We start from the raw sequence: 21,690 nt of genomic DNA on the forward strand, positions 1-21,690 counted from the left end.
TAGTCAGCAGCAGCTGCTGACTATATCGGATGGAAGAAAAGAGGGCCCATAACAGGGCCCCCGGCATGCTCCCTTCTCACCCAACTCTGAGTCGGCGGTGCTGTTAAGGTTGAGGTACCCATTGCGGGTACAAAGGCTGGAGCCACATGCTGTTTTCCTTCCCCATCCCTTAGGGGCTCTGGGAGAAGTGGGATCCTATCCGGTCATCCAGACACTGGGACCGGTCTCCCTCCGCAGCCCCTGGGGGAATCTGCCGGACAGGAGACGGAGTATCGTCAGGGACATGGCCCTGCATCCACAGGTACTCTGTGTCCCCGTTGGGACGGCGCATAAAGCACCTTGGGCCCAGACGCTGCAGCGACTGCGGCGTGCGTATGGGTCCGGGACTACCGCGCCGACCGTGCACTGCCGGCCGGCCGCGGTTTTAACTTTAGTCCCCGGCTTTTGCGGCCTAGTATGGGATTCTCCCGCCCCCAGGCCTGCCAGTCAGGGAAAAGGGCGGGACGGTCGGTATGACGCCGACAGTGAGGGCTGTAGTACATTGAGCTGTCCTCCGCCCCCCTCACTACTCACGCTGGGGCACCAGATTCCCGCACTTTTTGTGACTACGCCCACGCCTCCCTCCTCCTCAAAGAACGCCGTCAGCCATGTTTTCAGCAACTTCTGGCTGCAGCTGAGGGAGACCCGGGGCAGGGAATCTGGTGGCCACAAGCCACATCCGCAGCCCCTGGGGAATCTGCCGGACAGGAGACGGAGTATCGTCAGGGACATGGCCCTGCATCTACAGGTACTCTGTGTCCCCGTTGGGACGGTGCATGAAGCACCTTGGCCTCAGACGCAGCTGCGACTGCGGTGTGGATTTTTTGTCTGGGACTACCGCGCCGACCGTGCCTGTTTGCCGGCCGCGGCTTTTACTTTAGTCCCCGGCTTTTGCGGCCTAGTGTGTTAAACTCCCGCCCCTGAGCCTGCCAGTCAGGGAGAAAGGCGGGACGGTCGGTATGATGCCGACAGTGAGGGCTGGAGCGCACCTCGCTGTCCTCCGCCCCCCCTCACTGATCACTATAGGCCACCAGATTCCCGCACTTTTGTGACTACAGGGACAGAGCCCTGCATCATAAGGTACTCTGTGTCCCCTGAGGGACGGTGCATGCAGCATCTGTGTTACAAACGCCGCAGCGGTTGCTGACTGGTTTGTGAGACTGGGACTACCGCGCCGACCGCGCCATGTTTGCCGGCCGCGTTTTTAAATTTAGTCCCCGGCTCTTACGGCCTAGTGCCATATACTCCCGTTCTCGTGCCTGCCAGTCAGGAGTAACGACGGGACGGCCGACTGGACGTCGGCAGGGAGGGCAGGAGCATACGTTGGTATCCTCCTTCCCCCTCACTGAGCACTGGGGGGCACCAGTTTTTTCAGGTGCTGTCCCCCCCTTGGTGCCGCAGTGTATATATATATATATATGTTTATTTATATGGTATATGATCTCACTGTTCGGCAGCATTATTTGCTTTTGGCTGTATACCCTCACAGATTACTCTGCGGGCGACATGCTGTTGTCTGCTCTTAAAGAGTAAGGGTGCCAAGGCACTGGCTTATTTTACAACCGGTACCTCTTGTGCGGCTATATTACAGGCACTGCACAGATGACAGCGACAGAGTTTGCATGATGGAATCAGCAAATCTCTGAGTAGCTTTCACATCACAGGACTCTGTCTATGGACAGGGGGTCTGCTAAGATACTGGAAGCCTTGCAGTCCAGACCGATAACACAGGGCCAGGGAGCTGTGAGTTCATCGCTCCCGGGCCCCTCTGAGTCGGTACAACATCCTGGGGTAACACCCAGATCCCACGGTGAGAACTCCGTCACGGACCGCGGCCTATGATAGGCTAAGCGGGCCCGCTGGGAACCTTCCCCGAATTCATCAGGAGTGCGTGTTTTCGATCACTCTAACTCCAGAGGGGCCGTCCAGTAGCACAGAACTTGACGGACAAGCGCTTACTAAGCGCCTTATTGACACGCGTTACCCTTTTCCCCCCTGACGGGCTTAAGGGTTGGGCTCAGTGTCACAGGGTGGATCCTCCAGTCTCTAGGCTGGCGGCTAGATCCGTAGTATTAGGGGCAGATGTCCATCTCTCACGAATGCCACTGACAGGCAAATAACGCTTATGATGAAATCCATCTATGAAGCCATAGTCGCATCTTTTGTTCCAGCCTTCGCAGCCGTGAGGGCACTCCAAGCTATCTCAGCTTCTCCGGCTGAGATTATTGCGGTTGCACATAACTCTGCCACGCAGGTTGTGTCCTTCACTTCTCAGGCGTAGGTTTTTTCGTTCAACGCCATGAACGCCGTTCCTGGACTCTGCGAGCCGTACAGCGGTAGCATCAACCAATTCAGTGGCAGTCTGCAGGGCCATGTGGCTACGTGAATGGAAGGCAGGCTCTGCTTCCAAGAAGTTCTTAACCGGTTTGCCATTTTCTGGCGACCGTTTGTTTGGCGAGCAATTGGATGAAGTTACTAGACAGTCTCGTCCTTGCCCCAGTCCAAGACCGATGGGTGAGAGACATTCTGTCTCACGGTTACAGGATACAGCTCTGCTCTCGTCCTCAGACTCGTTTCTTCAGAACATCTCCGCCCCCCGAGTGAGCCGATGCACTTTTTCAGGCGGTGAACACTCTGAAGCCTCGATGTCACAAGGAGACTTCCTAGCATCAATTGACATCAAGGATGCTTATCTCCATGTGCCGATCGCACCCGAGCTTCAACGCTTTCTGCGCTTCGCCATCAGGGATGAACACTTTCAGTTCGTGGCACTGCCATTCGGCCTGGCGACAGCCCCACGGGTCTTCACCAAGGTCATGGCAGCAGTGGTGGCGGTCCTACAGGGCCACTCGGTGATCACTTACCTAGACGATCCTCTAGTCAAGACACCCTCCTGGGTGGCATATCAACACAACCTGACCATTGCTCTGGAGACTCTCCAGGGGTTCGGGTAGATCATCAAAATTCCAAGGTCAAAACTGACACCGACCCAATCACTGACTTATCTCGGGATGGAGTATTATACTCTCTCAGCGATTGTGAAGCTTCCGCTGCATAGTCAGCGTTCACTACAGACAGGGGTGCAATCTCTCCTTCGGGCCCAGTCACCCCTTGAGGCGCCTCATGCACTGTCCCAGGAAGATGGTGGCAGCAAGGGAGGCAGTTCCCTTGCGCAGTTTCGTCTGCGTCCGATTCTTTCGGACACCGCAAATGGGACAGGAGGTCGACGTCCCTAGACAAGAACGTCTCTCTTTCCCTTGCAGCAAAACCTCTCTTCAGTGGTGTCTTCTTTCCACTTCCTGGGCGAAGGAAAAATCTTTCCGGCCCCCAGCCGGGGCTGGGGTCACGACGGACGCGAGTCTGTCAGGGTGGGGAACGGTCTTCCTCCACCACTCGGCTCAGGGAACCTGGACTCCGACAGAGTCCTCCCCTCGGTTCAATGTTCTGGAGATAAGGGCAGTGGATCTAGCCCTAAGGGTGTTCCAGCGCTAGCTGGACGGCAGGCAGATCCGAATTCAGTCGGACAACGCCAAGGCAGTTGCGTACATCAACCACCAGGGCGGCACACGCAGTCATCAAGCCTTCCGAGCAGTTCGGCGGATTCGGCTGTGGGCGGAAGCCACAGCCTCCAACATCTCCGCAGCTCACATCCCGGGCGTAGAAAACTGGGAAGCAGATTTTTCTCAGTCGCCAGGGCATGGACGCAGGGGAATGGTCTTCACCCGCACGTGTTTCTAGAGATCTGTTGCCGTTGGGGAACGCCGGACGTCGATCTAATGGCGTCTCAGCACTACAACAAAGTCCCGGCATTCATGGCTCGGTCCAAGGATCACAGAGCTCTGGCGGCAGACGCGCTAGTTCACGACTGGTCGCAGTTTCGACTGCCTTATGTATTTCCTCCTCTGGCACTACTGCCCAGAGTGTTACGCAAGATCAGGTCAGACTGTCGCCGCGCCATCCTCGTTGCTCCAGAGTGGCCGAGGTGATCGTGGTACCCGGATCTGTGGCACCTCACGGTGGGTCAACCGTGGACTCTCCCAGACCGACCAGACTTGCTGCCTTAAGGGCCATATTTCCTTCTGAATTCTACGGCTCTAATCCTCACTGTGTGGTGGCTCCTAGCGTCATCAGGGATATCTCCAGATGTCATTGCCACCATGAGACAGGCCAGGAAACCAACGTCCGCCAAGATCTATCACAGGACTTGGAGGATCTTCTTATCCTGGTGCTCTGATCAGGGTTTTACTCCCTGGCCATTTGCCTTGCAAAGGGTGGCCTTCCTAGTGGCAGCCACATCACTCAGAAGAGTATCTCAGCTGGCAGCGCTGTCATGCAAAGCCCCCTTCCTGGTGTTTCACCAGGATAGGGTGGTTCTACGTCCGGTCCCGGACTTTCTCCCTAAGGTATCCCCGTTTCGTCTTACCCTCTTTGGGTCCGCATCCAGTTCACCAATGTGAAAAGGATTTGCAATTATTAGATCTGGTGAGAGCACTCCGGCTCTACATTTCTCCAGGGTGGATAAAAATCTTGATTTTTTTAAAAAAAATCAAAAAAATCAGATTTTTTTTATTTAAATCAGATTTTTTTGATTTAAATCATTTGATTTAAATCAGATTTTTTAATCAAGTTGTACATAAGCAAAACTTTGTCTTTTTGCAAATCTAATTGTTTTACACAAATAAAAATATTAAAACAGTTGATTATGAAACCTAATAATTTTTATTTGCACTATTAAACACTCAGAATTGAACTACAGAGAGTAAGTACTTTTTAACAATAGCCTATCTCTAACGTTTGAAGTAAGCAAACATCTTCAGTGAATACATCAGTCCTTTAAGCCTACTGTTTATTTAGGACTTTTAATAGGAGTTGTCCTGCTTTAGCAGTTCCTAAGCGGTTTCGGACTGTTGTGTGCACAAAACCAAATGAAGAAAACAATCTCTCTACTCCTGCGGATGAAGCCGATGCAGTCAGTAGCTGAGTAGCTAGATTTATTATCTTTGCTGGAAGAACAAGTGATTGCGACTTCCACCAGTCCAGTGGTTTTAGTTCATTAACGACGTTATCTGCAAACATGTATTTTTGAAATGGTGCAGATTCACACTTCAATTTCAGCACAGTTGCCACAATGTCATGGTTAGTATTGGCGAGCCACTCCATTGCAGAGTTGATTTCCGCCTCAGATCATTTTTTCCCTCTGTAGATGGGATGCAAGATATTGGCTAAATAGTGTTCTTCTTTTAATGCTTGGTCCTTGCGGTGCTGTATTGCAACCTTTACATTGTTTGAGAGGTTCAAGAGATCTAGAGAACCTTCTAAATCTTTCCAAACTTCTGTGGCATCAGCTATGGTTGCAGTATCTTTCTGCATTTTATCCAACGCAATCGATATTGGCTTTAACCTTTCCAAAAGGTCCTCGGCATTTCTCTTCACACCAAGATTTAATACTTTGCTTCGTATATTAGCATCAATTTTATCCCGATGTGTTTCGCAAATGGACAGTAATTTTGACCAGTTGTTAATAAACAGTTCCAAGCAGTCAGCCAAGGTATTCCATCTAACATCTTGTGGTAGAACCAACTTCAGTCCTCCCATTTCCTTGTAGGTTGCATGTGCAAAATGATTATTGCGGAAATATTTAACAATTTCTACAACATGTTCCTTGACACCCAAAATATGCAGGTCTTTTGCCAAAAGATGCAACAAATGGGCAGAACAACCGTATGTAATGACATTTGTGTCATCCTGTACCAGTTCCGCTCGCATTTTTGCCACATTGCTTGCGTTATCAGTAACTAAGCTCCTTACTTTACATCCAAACTGTTCTTGGCATTGGTGAATTGAGTTCTTAGCAATTTCAAGTAAATATTCAGCAGTATGTGAATTTCCAGATGTGTCGATTGTGTCTGTAAGGTAAGTTTCACCATCTTCTGTTGTGACACAAGTGCAAATTATGGGGTCGTTGTGGAGGCTATTAATAGTTTATACAATTAAGACATGCTGCTTTTAAACACCTACCTATTGCCATATAGTAAAACAAAAAAGATTTTTACTTACTTTGGGGTCCCCCCCTCACCCTGGCGTTAGATCGTTGCCCCTAGTTTCGTCCGTGTAACTATGGGCGCACATGCACACTGCTCTCACTTCTCATTTTAATCGTGATTTATATTAAAAAAAAACCTTTTGATTTAAATCAGTGATTTAAATCATGATTAAAATCATGATTTAAATCGATCCGATTTAAATAGAAAAAAATCTTTTGATTTAAATCGTGATTTAAATCATGATTTAAATCGGCGTGATTTAAATCAATCCACCCTGCATTTCTCGCACGGCGCCCCTGCGCCGGTCTGATGTGCTCTTGTCCTTATCGCGGACCAGAGTAAGGGATTTCAGGTTTTCAAGTCAACCTTGGCTCGGTGAATCAAGGAACCGATTCTTGAAGCCTACCGTTCTTTTGGGCTTCCGATTCCTGCAGGGCTGAAGGCCCATTCTACCAGAGCCGTCGGTGTCCTGGGCATTGCGACACCAGGCTACGGCTCAGCAGGTGTGTCAGGCGGCTACATGGTCGAGTCTGCACACTTTCACGAAACACTATCAGGTGCATGCCTATGCTTCGGCAGATGCCAGCCTAGGTAGGCGAGTCCTTCAGGCGGCTGTTGCCCACCTGTAAGAGGGGGCCGTTTTTCGGCTCTTTTATCGAGGTATTCTTTTACCCACCCAGGGACTGCTTTTGGACGTCCCAATTGTCTGGGTCTCCCAATGGAGCGACAAAGAAGAAGGGAATTTTGTTTACTTACCGTAAATTCCTTTTCTTCTAGCTCCTATTGGGAGACCCAGCACCCGCCCCTATTCCCTTCGGGCTGTTGTTCTTTTGTGTACACATGTTGTTCATGTTCAATTGTTCTTTTGGTTCATGGTTTCAGTTCTCCGAACATCCTTCGGATTGAATTTACCTTAGACCAATTTATAAGTTTCCTCCTTCCTGCTTTTGCACCAAACTGAGGAGCCCGTGATGCACGGGGGGGTGTATAGCAGAGGGGAGGGGTTACACTTTTTAAAGTGTAATTACTTTGTGTGGCCTCCGGAGGCAGAAGCTATACACCCAATTGTCTGGGTCTCCCAATAGGAGCTAGAAGAAAAGGAATTTACGGTAAGTAAACAAAATTCCCTTCTTTCTATCGTTTGTTCCTCTTGAATTATCACTTTATTCTTTGCAAACACTTTATTTACCTGCAGTTCAAGCAAACTTGACACCTTCCTTTGCTTGACTGCCGAACTTCACAGTCAGAGCTGGCACCGCCCGGCCTCACAGTCCAGCCCCGCCCTCTGCACACTCATTGGCTGTCAGTATTCTGCCCAGCACTGACCTCTCATCACTCCAGCACTGGAAATAGCAGCCCCACATAGCGCTCTGCCCCACCCTCCCCCCACATAGCGCTCTGCCCCACCCTCCCCCCCACATAGCGCTCCGCACCACCCTCCCCCACATAGCGCTCTGCACCCCCCCAACATAGCACTATGCACACACACACCCCCCCCAACATAGCGCTCGGCACCCCACCCACAGTGTTCTGCATCCCCTCCCCCACATAGCGCTCTGCACCACCCTCCCCCCACATAGCGCTCTGCACCACCCTCCCCCCCACATAGCGCTCTGCACCACCCTCCCCCCCACATAGCGCTCTGCACCACCCTCCCCCCCACATAGCGCTCTGCACCACTCTCCCCCACATAGCGCTCTGCACCCCATTACAGCATTATGCGCCCCCCACCTCACCTCTCCTCAGTCCCCACAGCTGCTCCTTGTTCACCCGCGGGACAATGATGAGTAAAAGTGCTGCGCCAGCTCACGGGCCCCATAGCATTGGCGTGGGAGGGTACAGGGGGAAGGGAGATTCTGACGCACTGTATATGTTCAGCAGGGCAAGTACATGACGTCGGCTGTGATGCCCATCTACAAGCTCCTGCCCCTGTCGACCTGAATTCACAGGAAGTAGCAAAATCCCGGCAGCAGCGGTCAGATGACCACTCCGAGCCTGGGGAGAGGGGCTGACAGCAGCGCAGGTACGTAGTTGCTATCTACCTACCTGCCCCTATGTAGTCCAATAGTTAAAAACAAAAATAAGCAGGATAACCCCTTTAATTCATGGGTAACATCTACATTCAGTGATGACGGATTTTGTCAATATGGAGATAAGAGCTGATAGTTGGTGCTTTTAAAATTCTATGGAGGAGTTAGACATTCTGCAGCAAATACAACTTCTCCATAGAACGTTATGAGCAGCAAAGGATGTCTATGAGAGACGGGAAAATGTAAGATCCACTGAATGCAGAGGTTACCTGTGAATTGAGAATAAAGCGCAGAAATGATAAGATATTACAATTTAATTTTAATATTTACTTCTGATTTATGAAAAAAAATGAAATGGAAATGACCGGTGCTTTAATTTCATCCTCAAAGAAAAGCAGAGCTCATGTTTCTCTATTTTAATTGATCGGGGTCTCCGTTCCCACCTATCAAAAGTTTTCTGAAAGGGTAGCTGCAGATTGGGATTAGGGAATAAATCATCGGTTTAGAAGCTGCTGGCTTTTTCCTAACGTGCGCACATACGCTGGCACACAGAATGTGCCTGTACAGGTGAAGCAATATGTCGCCTCTTCACAGCCCCTTCCACATGAACATCTGATCTATTAAAAGGATAGGCCTCTTCCCGGCCCTGTATACTGGAGTTAGGAGGAGATGGATTTTTGCTCATTCACGGCACCGGAGGCGAGATCTGTTTTGCCGAAAATTCCTTTCCACCAATTATAACTCCCCGTACTTGCCAAGTTTTTGCTCAGTGCCTACTGGTAATCTAGAGGAGGCCTGTGGAGTGTATGGGAGAGCTTCCCTTTATCAGACACGCAGTCTACAATTTGCAAATTAGCAAAAAGGTACAAATTAAAGGGAACCTGTCAGGTGCAATATGCACCCAGGACCACGAGCAGTTCTGAGTGCATACTACTAATCCCTGCCTAACCGTCCCTGTATACACCAGCATAGATAGAAATACTTTTTCTAAAGATCTCTCTAAGGATCTTTTACCATATGCTAATGAGCGCGGGGACTAGTCCCAAGGGTGTTATATGCCCCAACTAGCCGCTCTCTTAGCATGTTAGTCAAATGCTATTCAATGCAGCGTCACGTGCGGTGACACACGTACCTGTGTTCGCTGTGACCACGCTTCTGAATTCCCAGCACTTCCGGTCATGCACAGTATGAAGCCAGGTGTATGCGTCCCGGCTTCAGAGAGGTCTAGTGCGCATGACCGGTAGTGCCTGGCATTCAGAAGCGCGGACACAGGTACGCGCGACACTGCTCATGACCCTGCATTGAATAGCATGTTAGTACGCCCCTGTGGGTGTGCTAACATGCCAAGAGGGCAGCTCGTCGGGGGATGGGCGGCACGGTGGCTCAGTGGTTAGCACTGCAGTCTTGTGGCGGCTCAGTCGTTGGCACTGCAGTCTTGTGGCGGCTCAGTCGTTGCCACTGCAGTCTTGTGGCGGCTCAGTCGTTGGCACTGCAGTCTTGTGGCGGCTCAGTCGTTGGCACTGCAGTCTTGTGGCGGCTCAGTCGTTGGCACTGCAGTCTTGTGGCGGCTCAGTCGTTGGCACTGCAGTCTTGTGGCGGCTCAGTCGTTGGCACTGCAGTCTTGTGGCGGCTCAGTCGTTGGCACTGCAGTCTTGTGGCGGCTCAGTCGTTGGCACTGCAGTCTTGTGGCGGCTCAGTCGTTGGCACTGCAGTCTTGTGGCGGCTCAGTCGTTGGCACTGCAGTCTTGTGGCGGCTCAGTCGTTGGCACTGCAGTCTTGTGGCGGCTCAGTCGTTGGCACTGCAGTCTTGTGGCGGCTCAGTGGTTAGCACTGCAGTCTTGTGGCGGCTCAGTGGTTAGCACTGCAGTCTTGTGGCGGCTCAGTGGTTAGCACTGCAGTCTTGTGGCGGCTCAGTGGTTAGCACTGCAGTCTTGTGGCGGCTCAGTGGTTAGCACTGCAGTCTTGTGGCGGCTCAGTGGTTAGCACTGCAGTCTTGTGGCGGCTCAGTGGTTAGCACTGCAGTCTTGTGGCGGCTCAGTGGTTAGCACTGCAGTCTTGTGGTGGCTCAGTGGTTAGCACTGCAGTCTTGTGGCGGCTCAGTGGTTAGCACTGCAGTCTTGTGGCGGCTCAGTGGTTAGCACTGCAGTCTTGTGGCGGCTCAGTGGTTAGCACTGCAGTCTTGTGGCGGCTCAGTGGTTAGCACTGCAGTCTTGCAGCGCTGGGGTCCTGGGTTCAAATCCCACCAAGGACACCATCTGCAAGGAGTTTCTATGTTCTCCCCGTGTTTGCGTCGGTTTCCTCCGGGTTCTCCGGTTTCCTCCCACACTCAAAAGACATACAGATTGTGAGCCCCAATGGGGACAGTGTTACCAATGTATGTAAAGCGCTGTGGAATTAATAGAGCTATATAAATGAATACAATTATTATTATTATTAACACCCTTGGGACTAGTCCCCGCGCTCATTAACATAAGATAAAAGATCTTTAGCAATACTTTTTCTAAAGACCCCTTTATCTATGCTGGTGCATACAGGGACAGTTAGGCAGGGATTAGTAGTATGCACTCAGAACTGCTCGTGGTCCTGGGTGCATAGTGCACCTCACAGGTTCCCTTTAAGAAAAAAGGAAAAAGTATGGGACTCCTAACAGTGCCGAGCGATTAAATGAAAACTAGTGATCAGCTAAATCTAATCGGAATAAAAGGACACCATAAACAGATATAACACCCAGACTATGCTATACCAGGGCAACTGTTGGATGGACGATTGTTTAGCTGACGGTCCCTCCTGCCTCCTCCATACACATGGCCGCTCAACACGACCGAGCAATCATGTGTTTCTAATTCCAAAAAAAAGTTGCCAGACAGATCAGGGAGCAGCCGATCTTCCCTTAACAAGAAGGATCAGACATCCCGCTGATATTGGAGAGTTAGCCAACCACTGATCGCTCTCCCTGTAACCAAACTTTATTCACTCCAATCCATCCTGAATAAGGCAAATAGGATCGCATTTCTGTCCAGCTATTACACCGATGCCAGTCATTGCACTGGTTACCCATCCGCATAGAGTACAATTTTTTAACTTACTGCTCTTGACAGATCTGCACCACCCTATATCTCCTCCCTCATCTCAATCACCTAACCCATGCCCTCCATTCGGCAATTGATCCAAGACAAACATGCCCCATAATCCAAACCTCGCACCTCAGTCTGCAAGACGTCTCTCGTGCTGCACCAGTTTTCTGGAATGCACTACCCTGGATGACCTGATTAATACTAGAACTCACATTTTTAAGCATACATTAAAAATACATCTCTTTAAGGCTGCTTTCACACATCCGTTTTTTGTCGTCAGGCACATCCCAGCGAATAACGGATAAAACGGATCCTGCGCCAGAAGCGTTTTTTTCCCCTCATTGAATTGTATTAGCGCTGGATTGTGCCTGATGCTCTTGCATTGCGAAGTTTGTGTCCAGCTGCTGGGAAGGACGCAGCATGGAACCTTTTTTGGTAGCGGCAAAAAAACGGATCGCCTTTGGGCGCCGAATCCGTCATATTGTGGCATACAAAGCATTACAGCGACAGATTCCGTTTTTTTGCCACTGAGCATGCTCAGTAGCACAACGGATCCGCTCAAAAACTGAAGGAACTGATGGAAAAAACTGACGCAACTAATCCGTTTTTTTTTTCGCCTGATCTGTTGCATCAGTTATTACACCGTATTGTGCCTTATGGCAAAAACCAGATGTGTGAAAGCAGCCTAAGGCTACTTTCACACATCAGTTTTTTTTCCATCAGGCACAATACGGAAAAAAAAACGGATAAAACGGATCCGGCGCCGGCTCAGTTTTATCCCCATTGATTTGTATTAGCGCCGGATTGTGCCTGATGGCTTTGCGTTGCATCCAGCTTTTGCCGGATCCATCGTAACTGGCTAATGCGGCGGCCGGAACGTCTCTTGCAACGTTTTTTGTCTCTGACAAAAAGCGCATCGCGCCAGATCTGGAGTGATTTACAATGGAAGCCTAAGGACGCCATGTGGCAAAAATCGGATGCGGCCGCCGGATCAGTTTTTGTAAACTAAGCATGCTCCAATTTATTGAAGAAAAAAAGATTCAGCAAAAATTTTTGAAAAAAGGGTTTTTGAGCCGGATTGCGACGCACTGCAAACACCAGATGTGTGAAAGCAGCCTAATTTTTCCACGGCTCCCTCCTATTAATCTGTCGTCACATCCTCTTAACTGTTGAAGTGTTACTTTGTAATGGTCGGTACATGTAGCACTCATTTGTAAAGTGCTGTGGAATATATTGGCGCTATAGAAATAAAAAATAATATCTTTAGAAAAGCCTATTGATGACGCAGGAGCCCAATCGCTCCTCTGCGGCTCGGATGGCATGTCGAAGGCTTTATAATATCATTCCGCCCCCTCATTCCCCATCCTCCCCCATCCTCCTTCATCCCCCATCCTCCCTCATCCCCCATCCTCCCTCATCCCCCATCCTCCCTCATCCCCCATCCTCCCTCATCCCCCATCCTCCCCCATCCCCCATCCTCCCCCATCCCCCATCCTCCCTCATCCCCCATCCTCCCTCATCCCCCATCCTCCCTCATCCCCCATCCTCCCTCATCCCCCATCCTCCCTCATCCCCCATCCTCCCTCATCCCCCATCCTCCCTCATCCCCCATCCTCCCTCATCCCCCATCCTCCCTCATCCCCCATCCTCCCTCATCCCCCATCCTCCCTCATCCCCCATCCTCCCTCATCCCCCATCCTCCCTCATCCCCCATCCTCCCTCATCCCCCATCCTCCCTCATCCCCCATCCTCCCTCATCCCCCATCCTCCCTCATCCCCCATCCTCCCCCATCCCCCATCCTCCATCCTCCCCCATCCTCCATCCTCCCCCATCCTCCATCCTCCCCCATCCTCCATCCTCCCCCATCCTCCATCCTCCCCCATCCTCCATCCTCCCTCATCCTCCATCCTCCCTCATCCTCCATCAGCCTCCATCCTCCCTCATCCTCATGATGAAGTCATCTGCGGACGGTATATTTACGTTTTTAAAGTGCCAGACGTCATCAGCTCGGTCACTAGGACGATGCATTTCTTTCCCTTCAGTGACGATTCCCAGGAATCGTAGAATCGCACAATGTTCGGATGCTGGAGCCCCTTTAACATCTCGGCTTCCTCTTTGAATCGTTGCTGCTCCGCTTTGGTTAGTTTCCGGTCCTGAAAAAACACAAAAGAATATTCTTTAATGTAAAAGTTTGTAAGAAACTTGGATGAAGTTTTTTTTTTTTTTTTACTTTGCAGATTTGCTTATAGGATCACAAGTCCCAGTATGCTAGGGCAGCCATGGGATAGATATCTGATGGCCCAGGATTATCCGATTTAGCCCCATTTGTATCATCACGCCGCACAGTATTCATGTCACACAGCCTCTGCTCAAGTGTCAGCAGCGACCCACATCTGTCACATAAATCTCCGCTGTAACATTTGGATTGTGAAGTGACGCGACCCATAAACATTAGTGTACTGGAGATAATCTAAGACGAGGACACTTGGCACCTGTCCGACTCATCTGTACTCATATTTTCCAGGCCCGTTTAGGCCTCACGTGCGCACGGAGCCGGTATAGAAACCCAAGGAGTGGAGTAGGAGCAGTCAACAGCCGGCACCCACCGATCAGCCTGAAAGTGCCCGGCTGGGTACGCCTTGTAGTGGTTGTATTCAGGTACTGCAGCTCCTACTGAAGTATATGGGCCGACCCCAGCACCTGGTTTAGCTGGATGTACCTTATGTCCGAGGGCGCGCATGCACCTGAAATACAATCGCAGCACAAAGACCTGTTGGGTCCCTGCGCTGAGACGTGCCGGCCGCCAATTAAGGCTTTGAATATTACTGCTCCCCACACCCATAATCCTGGGGATGGGGAGCAGCAAATATTCGCACAGTTGACCGCATTGTAAGTCGGCGCACATGACAGTGACATCATGCACTGCGCCGCTAACACGCTGGTCAGTTGCCATCATGCCAGCGGAGATGGACACCAGGGGAGCGGTGGGAAGGTGACTGTAATCGTTTAGCTTTTTAGTTTTGTTTTTTTTACTGTGTGCGGCGCCCTGGGGATCGTAGTCACCAGGATGGGGGTCATATTCACCAGGATGGGGGTCATACTCACCAGGATGGGGGTCATACTCACCAGGATGGGGGTCATACTCACCAGGATGGGGGTCATACTCACCAGGATGGGGGTCATACTCACCAGGATGGGGGTCACACTCACCAGGATGGGGGTCATACTCACCAGGATGGGGGTCATACTCACCAGGATGGGGGTCATACACACCAGGATGGGGGTCATACACACCAGGATGGGGGTCATACACACCAGGATGGGGGTCATACACACCAGGATGGGGGTCATATTCACCAGGATGGTGACATGATTGGGTCATATATACCAGGATGGGGCCATATATACCAGGATGGGAACATAATGGCTGGACCATATATGACCAGCTTTTCTCCCCTATTCCCTCAGACTGTAAGCTTATGAGCAAGGCCTTCACTCCTCTTGGTGTCTTAATTTTGTTATTTTGTATTGTCTCATTGTCTGTACATGTCCTCTCTGAATTGTAGAGCGCGGCGGAATAGGTTTGCGCTATAGAAATAAACCTTATTATAATGGGGCCATATATACCAGGATGGAGACATGATGGGGTTATATATACTAGGATGGGGCCATGTATACCAAAATGGGGCAATGTATACCAGGATGAGACTATATACCAGGATGTGGATATATACCAGGATGGGGCAATAATGGGGACATATATACCAAAATGGGGTCATGGTGGGGCCATATACACCAGGATGTGGACATACACCATGATGGGGATACACACACACACACACACACACACACACACACACACAAGGATGGGCGATGATGGGGACATATATACCAGTATATAGTCACAATGGGGTCATACACCAGGATGGGGGTACATATTTACCAGGAAGTAGCCCAGGATAAGGGGACATTGCTACACAATTAAGGGGATGGGGGGCAACTTGTACGTCTTTATAGAATTTCGAATGCTACAATGGCCCAAATGGGGGGGGGGGGGCGGGGCACCCCGGATCCAACTTTGCAGCGGGGCCCATCGGACTCTAGTTACGCCACTGGTCAGGAACGAACGTTCAGCAAATTATCGCTAAGTGTAAGAATCTCTTCACTGCATAGAGATAACGGTGGAGATTATACCAGATTACATCGCATCATAACAAAATTGGCAGGTTGCACAGAAGCGGCCAATTATCGCGAACGAGCAAAGCTAGGAACACTCGTGTCCCGTAATCGGTTAATATAAACAGGCTGATAATTACTCAACAAATGAGCAAATGCTTGCTTAAAAATTATCAATTTTTCGGCAGCACATGATGCTGGAAAAAAGAAAAAAAAAAAACGACAACTACCAATCATTTATTTAATGATGCATTTTTTGCAAGAAGAAAAAAAAATTGGAACCAAAATTGTGGAAGAGACCAAATTCCTTTAGGCTGGATGTGATTGCTGGATTTTGGAGTAAGCTGGAACTATTTAGGAGGAAGATGCCGATCTTGGGTAAAGGCCCTGGCAATGTGTTGTCATCTTGTCCAGGCATGAAACAAACATCTCAACTTGGCAATTCTAAAATGAATGATTAGCGGTAAGACTTAGTTTGATGTATGATGTGCAAACAAGAGGAAACTGATGAAAAAACGTGCATCGGGTCAGGAAAGAAAAACGGGCAGGGGGTCAGGGAAGTAAACCGGGCAGGGGGTCAGGGAAGAAAAACGGGCAGCGGGTCAGGGAAGAAAAACGGGCAGCGGGTCAGGGAAGAAAAACGGGCAGCGGGTCAGGGAAGAAAAACGGGCAGCGGGTCAGGGAAGAAAAACGTGCAGCGGGTCAGGGAAGAAAAACATGCAGTGCTCAGAAAGAAACTCCTGAGGACTGGAAGGAAGGCAGCTAGAGAGAAACAAGAAGGCATCAGATCAGTGACCGACACCGACAAGTAGGAAACACTGTGACCGGACTTAATTTTAACATTTATATAGGTATAGATCCTTTTTGAAATTGGGATTTTCCCTGTAAATGGTGCTGGTGTATTAGTCCCAGTTACACTGGAAATGTAGCGTCCTGGCTACATAGAGCTGATGGGGTCTCCTAGGATTCAGCAGCTCCCGCCTCCTCCCTAATGACAGCAATCGTATAACCCAGGGGTGGGGAACCTCCGGCCAGCGGGCAGTTTGCGGCCTGCGATGACATTTTCTGTGGCCCCCAGGCACATTCCAGGCAACCCCAGTGCTGGAGCGGCACTCGCGCTTTTGCCGGCCGCCAACCTTTTAAATTCCAGTGCATTCTGGGTAGATGCTAGAATGTACAGGCTTTTTCCAGATCATGATTGCAGCCCATACTAGAATGTATGGGCTCTTTTCAGGACCTGACTGCAGCCCGTACATTCTAGACTGAACCCGAGACTGTACTCGCGTGTTTAGGGTTTACCTTGTGGCAAAGTAAGCAGCACGCTGTGCTCCTGTCACAGAAGAAGAGGTGCAGAAAAAGCCTCCCTGTTGTACATGCCTCCTGGACCTGTGCTATGTGACTCCTCCCCTCCCAGGACTGAGTACCAACCCATCGCTGCCCCCCCGTCCAGTGCGGTATACCCCTAGTACTGTGTGTACCCCCTCAGTGCTGTGTAATCCGTGCATCCTACTAGTGCTGTCAGTCCTGCCGCCTAGTGCTGTCAGTCCTGCCTCCTGTGATGCGTGCGCCCCAGCCCCTCCTGTGATGCGTGCGCCCCAGCCCCTCCTGTGATGCGTGCGCCCCAGCCCCTCCTGTGATGCGTGCGCCCCAGCCCCTCCTGTGATGCGTGCGCCCCAGCCCCTCCTGTGATGCGTGCGCCCCAGCCCCTCCTGTGATGCGTGCGCCCCAGCCCCTCCTGTGATGCGTGCGCCCCAGCCCCTCCTGTGATGCGTGCGCCCCAGCCCCTCCTGTGATGCGTGCGCCCCAGCCCCTCCTGTGATGCGTGCGCCCCAGCCCCTCCTGTGATGCGTGCGCACCAGCCCCTCCTGTGATGCGTGCGCACCAGCCCCTCCTGTGATGCGTGCGCACCAGCCCCTCCTGTGATTTATATGCCCCAGGCCCTCCTGTGATGTGCCTCTCCAGACCAAGACAAACCTGGAAAAGCAGTTGTGGAAAAACAACATGATCAATATCACCGAACATCACAGCAGCTCCAGCCGCCACACTATGGGTGAGTTAATTAAGTGACTGACCAAATATAGCCGGGTCGTTTTCAAGTTGACAATTTGGTGCGGCCCCCGAAGGTTGGTAGAAAATTCCAAATGGCCCCCGGCAGAAAAAAAAGGTACCCCACCCCTGGTATAACTGCTGTCTCAGGAGCAGTACTTGTTCAGCACTGTGTAGACAGCATTGGGGAAGACAGACAGTAAAAAAACAAAAAAAAAAAAAAAGAAAACAAACACAGTCTCTACCTTCTTTATGTGTTTAACAGCAGGCTCCTTGCTCCCGCACTCTGCTGCTCTATTATTCAATGACATCCTAAAACATCACTGCAGAGCACACCATAGACCACCCATACGTTTTAAGTCTATGGGCTCTCCGTAAGTAGGTAAAGGGTTTTTTCCTGAAACTGTAAGTTATCCCTTAGGACTTACAGATCATTGGGATCTCAAGAACCAGGCTCTTGAACCTGACTGAGCAAAGCCCCATCTTAAATAGAGCGGATGTGCGCATATTTGACCTCCACTATATTCATTGTCTAGGGGACGGCTCAAAATCGCAAGAGCTGCAGTCCCATAGACAAAGAATGGAGTGGAGGTCAAACATGCGCACATCCATCCATGTAAATTGAGGCTATGAAGAGCGCGCTTCCAGTGCCCACAGCAGACCACCTCCAGCGGTCATCAAATTATCTTTTATCCTATGGATTTAAGGGATATCACATTAAGTCAATTTAGGGCTTTTGAAAACCATTATATACAACCATTACTTCCCCTTTTAATAGAGCACAGTTTCAGGGGCCCCCACTGCTATTGGAAGTAATGATATTTTGCCAATCATTCCCATGGACCGCTGCAGCCAATCACACGTCACACATGCAAACGTCACCTCTGAAAGATGTATGGGACGTCAGTGACTGTCCGCGACGGGGGATTCAAAAGACTAAATAAGTAAAAAAAAACAACATTCCCTACTCTTTTCTCACTTTGAAGAATCACAAAAAAAAATAATTAAAAAATAAACTAACGTATGGAATCGGAAAGTTGCAGAATAATTTTCTCATCTATAAAATGAGGACGCTGTAATTTACAGAGAAAAATAAAAAAAATAACACTTTAATGTTCCCAATGCACCTAGTGCAGGGGTGCGAGGGCCTAATCAGGAGGATCGCTGTGTACGTCAGCAGTATTTCAGAGAAGGAAACTGGTTTGCTCCCAGTATAGGGAGACTGGATTAGGCTACAATTAGCGTTTCCCAATTTACTGGCTGGGTGAGGATTTGCTATAACATCTGATCAGACTGGTTTCGGCCGTGCTGGTGACACTGGGGTGCATCGAAACCAAGAAGGGTCTACCCAAGAAACGCGGCATCAGTGAGATAACAGGCTAAGCAATAGGTCACAGCACGGAAATACAAAAGGCGGCCGAGTGTAATGATCAGCGCTCCAAAACAAGGGAGATGCAGTATACATCGCTTCCCTTCAGAATACCCAAACTGACAGGAGAATATACGGAGCTGCCATCTTCTAATCTGCAGCGGCACAAGAAAGAACCAAAGAGGAGCTGAATGTTTGCAAAATCCCATCAGGAACAGAAGCAGGAGCGCACCCCAGCTCCACCATATATTGTACGGGATCCTGCCCCCCCAGCTCCATGTATTGTATGGCTCCAGCACCCCAGCTCCACCATGTATTGTATGGCTCCAGCACCCCAGCTCCACCATGTATTGTATGGCTCCAGCACCCCAGCTCCACCATGTATTGTATGGGATCCAGCACCCCAGCTCCACCATGTATTGTATGGCTCCAGCACCCCAGCTCCACCATATATTGTATGGCTCCAGCACCCCAGCTCCACCATATATTGTATGGATCCAGCACCCCAGCTCCACCATGTATTGTATGGCTCCAGCCCCCCAGCTCCACCATGTATTGTATGGCTCCAGCCCCACCATGTATTGTATGACTCCAGCACCCCAGCTCCACCATATATTGTATGGATCCAGCACCCCAGCTCCACCATGTATTGTATGGCTCCAGCCCCCCAGCTCCACCATGTATTGTATGGGATCCAGCACCCCAGCTCCACCATGTATTGTATGGGCTCCTGCACCCCAGCTCCACCATATATTGTATGGGCTCCAGCCCCCCAGCTCCACCATGTATTGTATGGGATCTAGCCCCCCAGCTACACCATGTATTGTATGGCTCCAGCACCCCAGCTCCACCATGTATTGTATGGGATCCAGCACCCCAGCTCCACCATGTATTGTATGGATCCAGCCCCCCAGCTCCACCATGTATTGTATGGGATCTAGCCCCCCAGCTACACCATGTATTGTACGGGATCCAGCATCCCAGCTCCACCATGTATTGTACGGGATCCAGCCCCCCAGCTCCACCATGTATTGTACGGGATCCAGCCCCCCCAGCTCCACCATGTATTGTATGGGATCCAGCCCCCCAGCTCCACCATGTATTGTATGGGATCCAGCATCCCAGCTCCACCATGTATTGTATGGGATCCAGCATCCCAGCTCCACCATGTATTGTATGGGATCCAGCCCCCCAGCTCCACCATGTATTGTATGGGATCCAGCCCCCCAGCTCCACCATGTATTGTATGGGATCCAGCCCCCCAGCTCCACCATGTATTGTATGGATCCAGAACCCCAGCTCCACCATGTATTGTATGGCTCCAGCACCCCAGCTCCACCATGTATTGTATGGCTCCAGCACCCCAGCTCCACCATGTATTGTATGGCTCCAGCCCCCCAGCTCCACCATGTATTGTATGGCTCCAGCCCCCCAGCTCCACCATGTATTGTATGGGCTCCAGCCCCCCAGCTCCACCATGTATTGTATGGGCTCCAGCCCCCCAGCTCCACCATGTATTGTATGGCTCCAGCACCCCAGCTCCACCATGTATTGTATGGGATCCAGCACCCCAGCTCCACCATGTATTGTATGGGATCCAGCACCCCAGCTCCACCATGTATTGTATGGGATCCAGCACCCCAGCTCCACCATGTATTGTATGGCTCCAGCACCCCAGCTCCACCATGTATTGTATGGCTCCAGCACCCCAGCTCCACCATGTATTGTATGGGCTCCAGCACCCCAGCTCCACCATGTATTGTATGGGCTCCTGCACCCCAGCTCCACCATGTATTGTATGGCTCCAGCACCCCAGCTCCACCATGTATTGTATGGGATCCAGCCCCCCAGCTCCACCATGTATTGTATGGATCCAGCACCCCAGCTCCACCATGTATTGTACGGGATCCAGCCCCCCAGCTCCACCATGTATTGTACGGGATCCAGCCCCCCAGCTCCACCATGTATTGTATGGGCTCCAGCACCCCAGCTCCACCATGTATTGTATGGATCCAGCCCCCCAGCTCCACCATGTATTGTACGGGATCCAGCCCCCCAGCTCCACCATGTATTGTATGGATCCAGCCCCCCAGCTCCACCATATATTGTATGGCTCCAGCACCACAGCTCCACCATGTATTGTATGGGATCTAGCCCCCCAGCTACACCATGTATTGTACGGGATCCAGCCCCCCAGCTTCACCATGTATTGTATGGATCCAGAACCCCAGCTCCACCATGTATTGTATGGATCCAGCACCCCAGCTCCACCATGTATTGTATGGGATCCAACACCCCAGCTCCACCATGTATTGTACGGGATCCAGCATCCCAGCTCCACCATGTATTGTATGGGATCCAGCACCCCAGCTCCACCATGTATTGTACGGGATCCAGCCCCCCCAGCTCCACCATGTATTGTATGGGATCCAGCCCCCCAGCTCCACCATGTATTGTATGGGATCCAGCATCCCAGCTCCACCATGTATTGTATGGGATCCAGCCCCCCAGCTCCACCATGTATTGTATGGGATCCAGCCCCCCAGCTCCACCATGTATTGTATGGATCCAGCACCCCAGCTCCACCATGTATTGTATGGATCCAGCACCCCAGCTCCACCATGTATTGTATGGATCCAGAACCCCAGCTCCACCATGTATTGTATGGGATCCAGCCCCCCAGCTCCACCATGTATTGTATGGATCCAGAACCCCAGCTCCACCATGTATTGTATGGATCCAGAACCCCAGCTCCACCATGTATTGTATGGGATCCAGCCCCCCAGCTCCACCATGTATTGTATGGCTCCAGCCCCCCAGCTCCACCATGTATTGTATGGCTCCAGCACCCCAGCTCCACCATGTATTGTATGGCTCCAGCACCCCAGCTCCACCATGTATTGTATGGCTC

At 50.8% G+C, this 21,690-nt stretch overlaps 1 protein-coding gene across 1 annotated transcript in view; it reads right to left on the reverse strand.

Moving 5' to 3' along the window:
• The window catches only part of WNK3 (WNK lysine deficient protein kinase 3), a 194,566-nt gene that overhangs the window by 115,066 nt on the left and 57,810 nt on the right, over positions 1 to 21,690 (reverse strand). Inside the window, exon 3 of the mRNA XM_075324920.1 lies at positions 13,169 to 13,341. Coding sequence (XP_075181035.1) covers positions 13,169 to 13,341 — 173 coding nt within the window. The remainder of the gene's footprint in view (positions 1 to 13,168; positions 13,342 to 21,690) is intronic.

This window comes from Anomaloglossus baeobatrachus, chromosome 9 (genome assembly GCF_048569485.1).
Source record: "Anomaloglossus baeobatrachus isolate aAnoBae1 chromosome 9, aAnoBae1.hap1, whole genome shotgun sequence".
In the NCBI taxonomy this organism is placed as follows: domain Eukaryota; kingdom Metazoa; phylum Chordata; class Amphibia; order Anura; family Aromobatidae; genus Anomaloglossus; species Anomaloglossus baeobatrachus.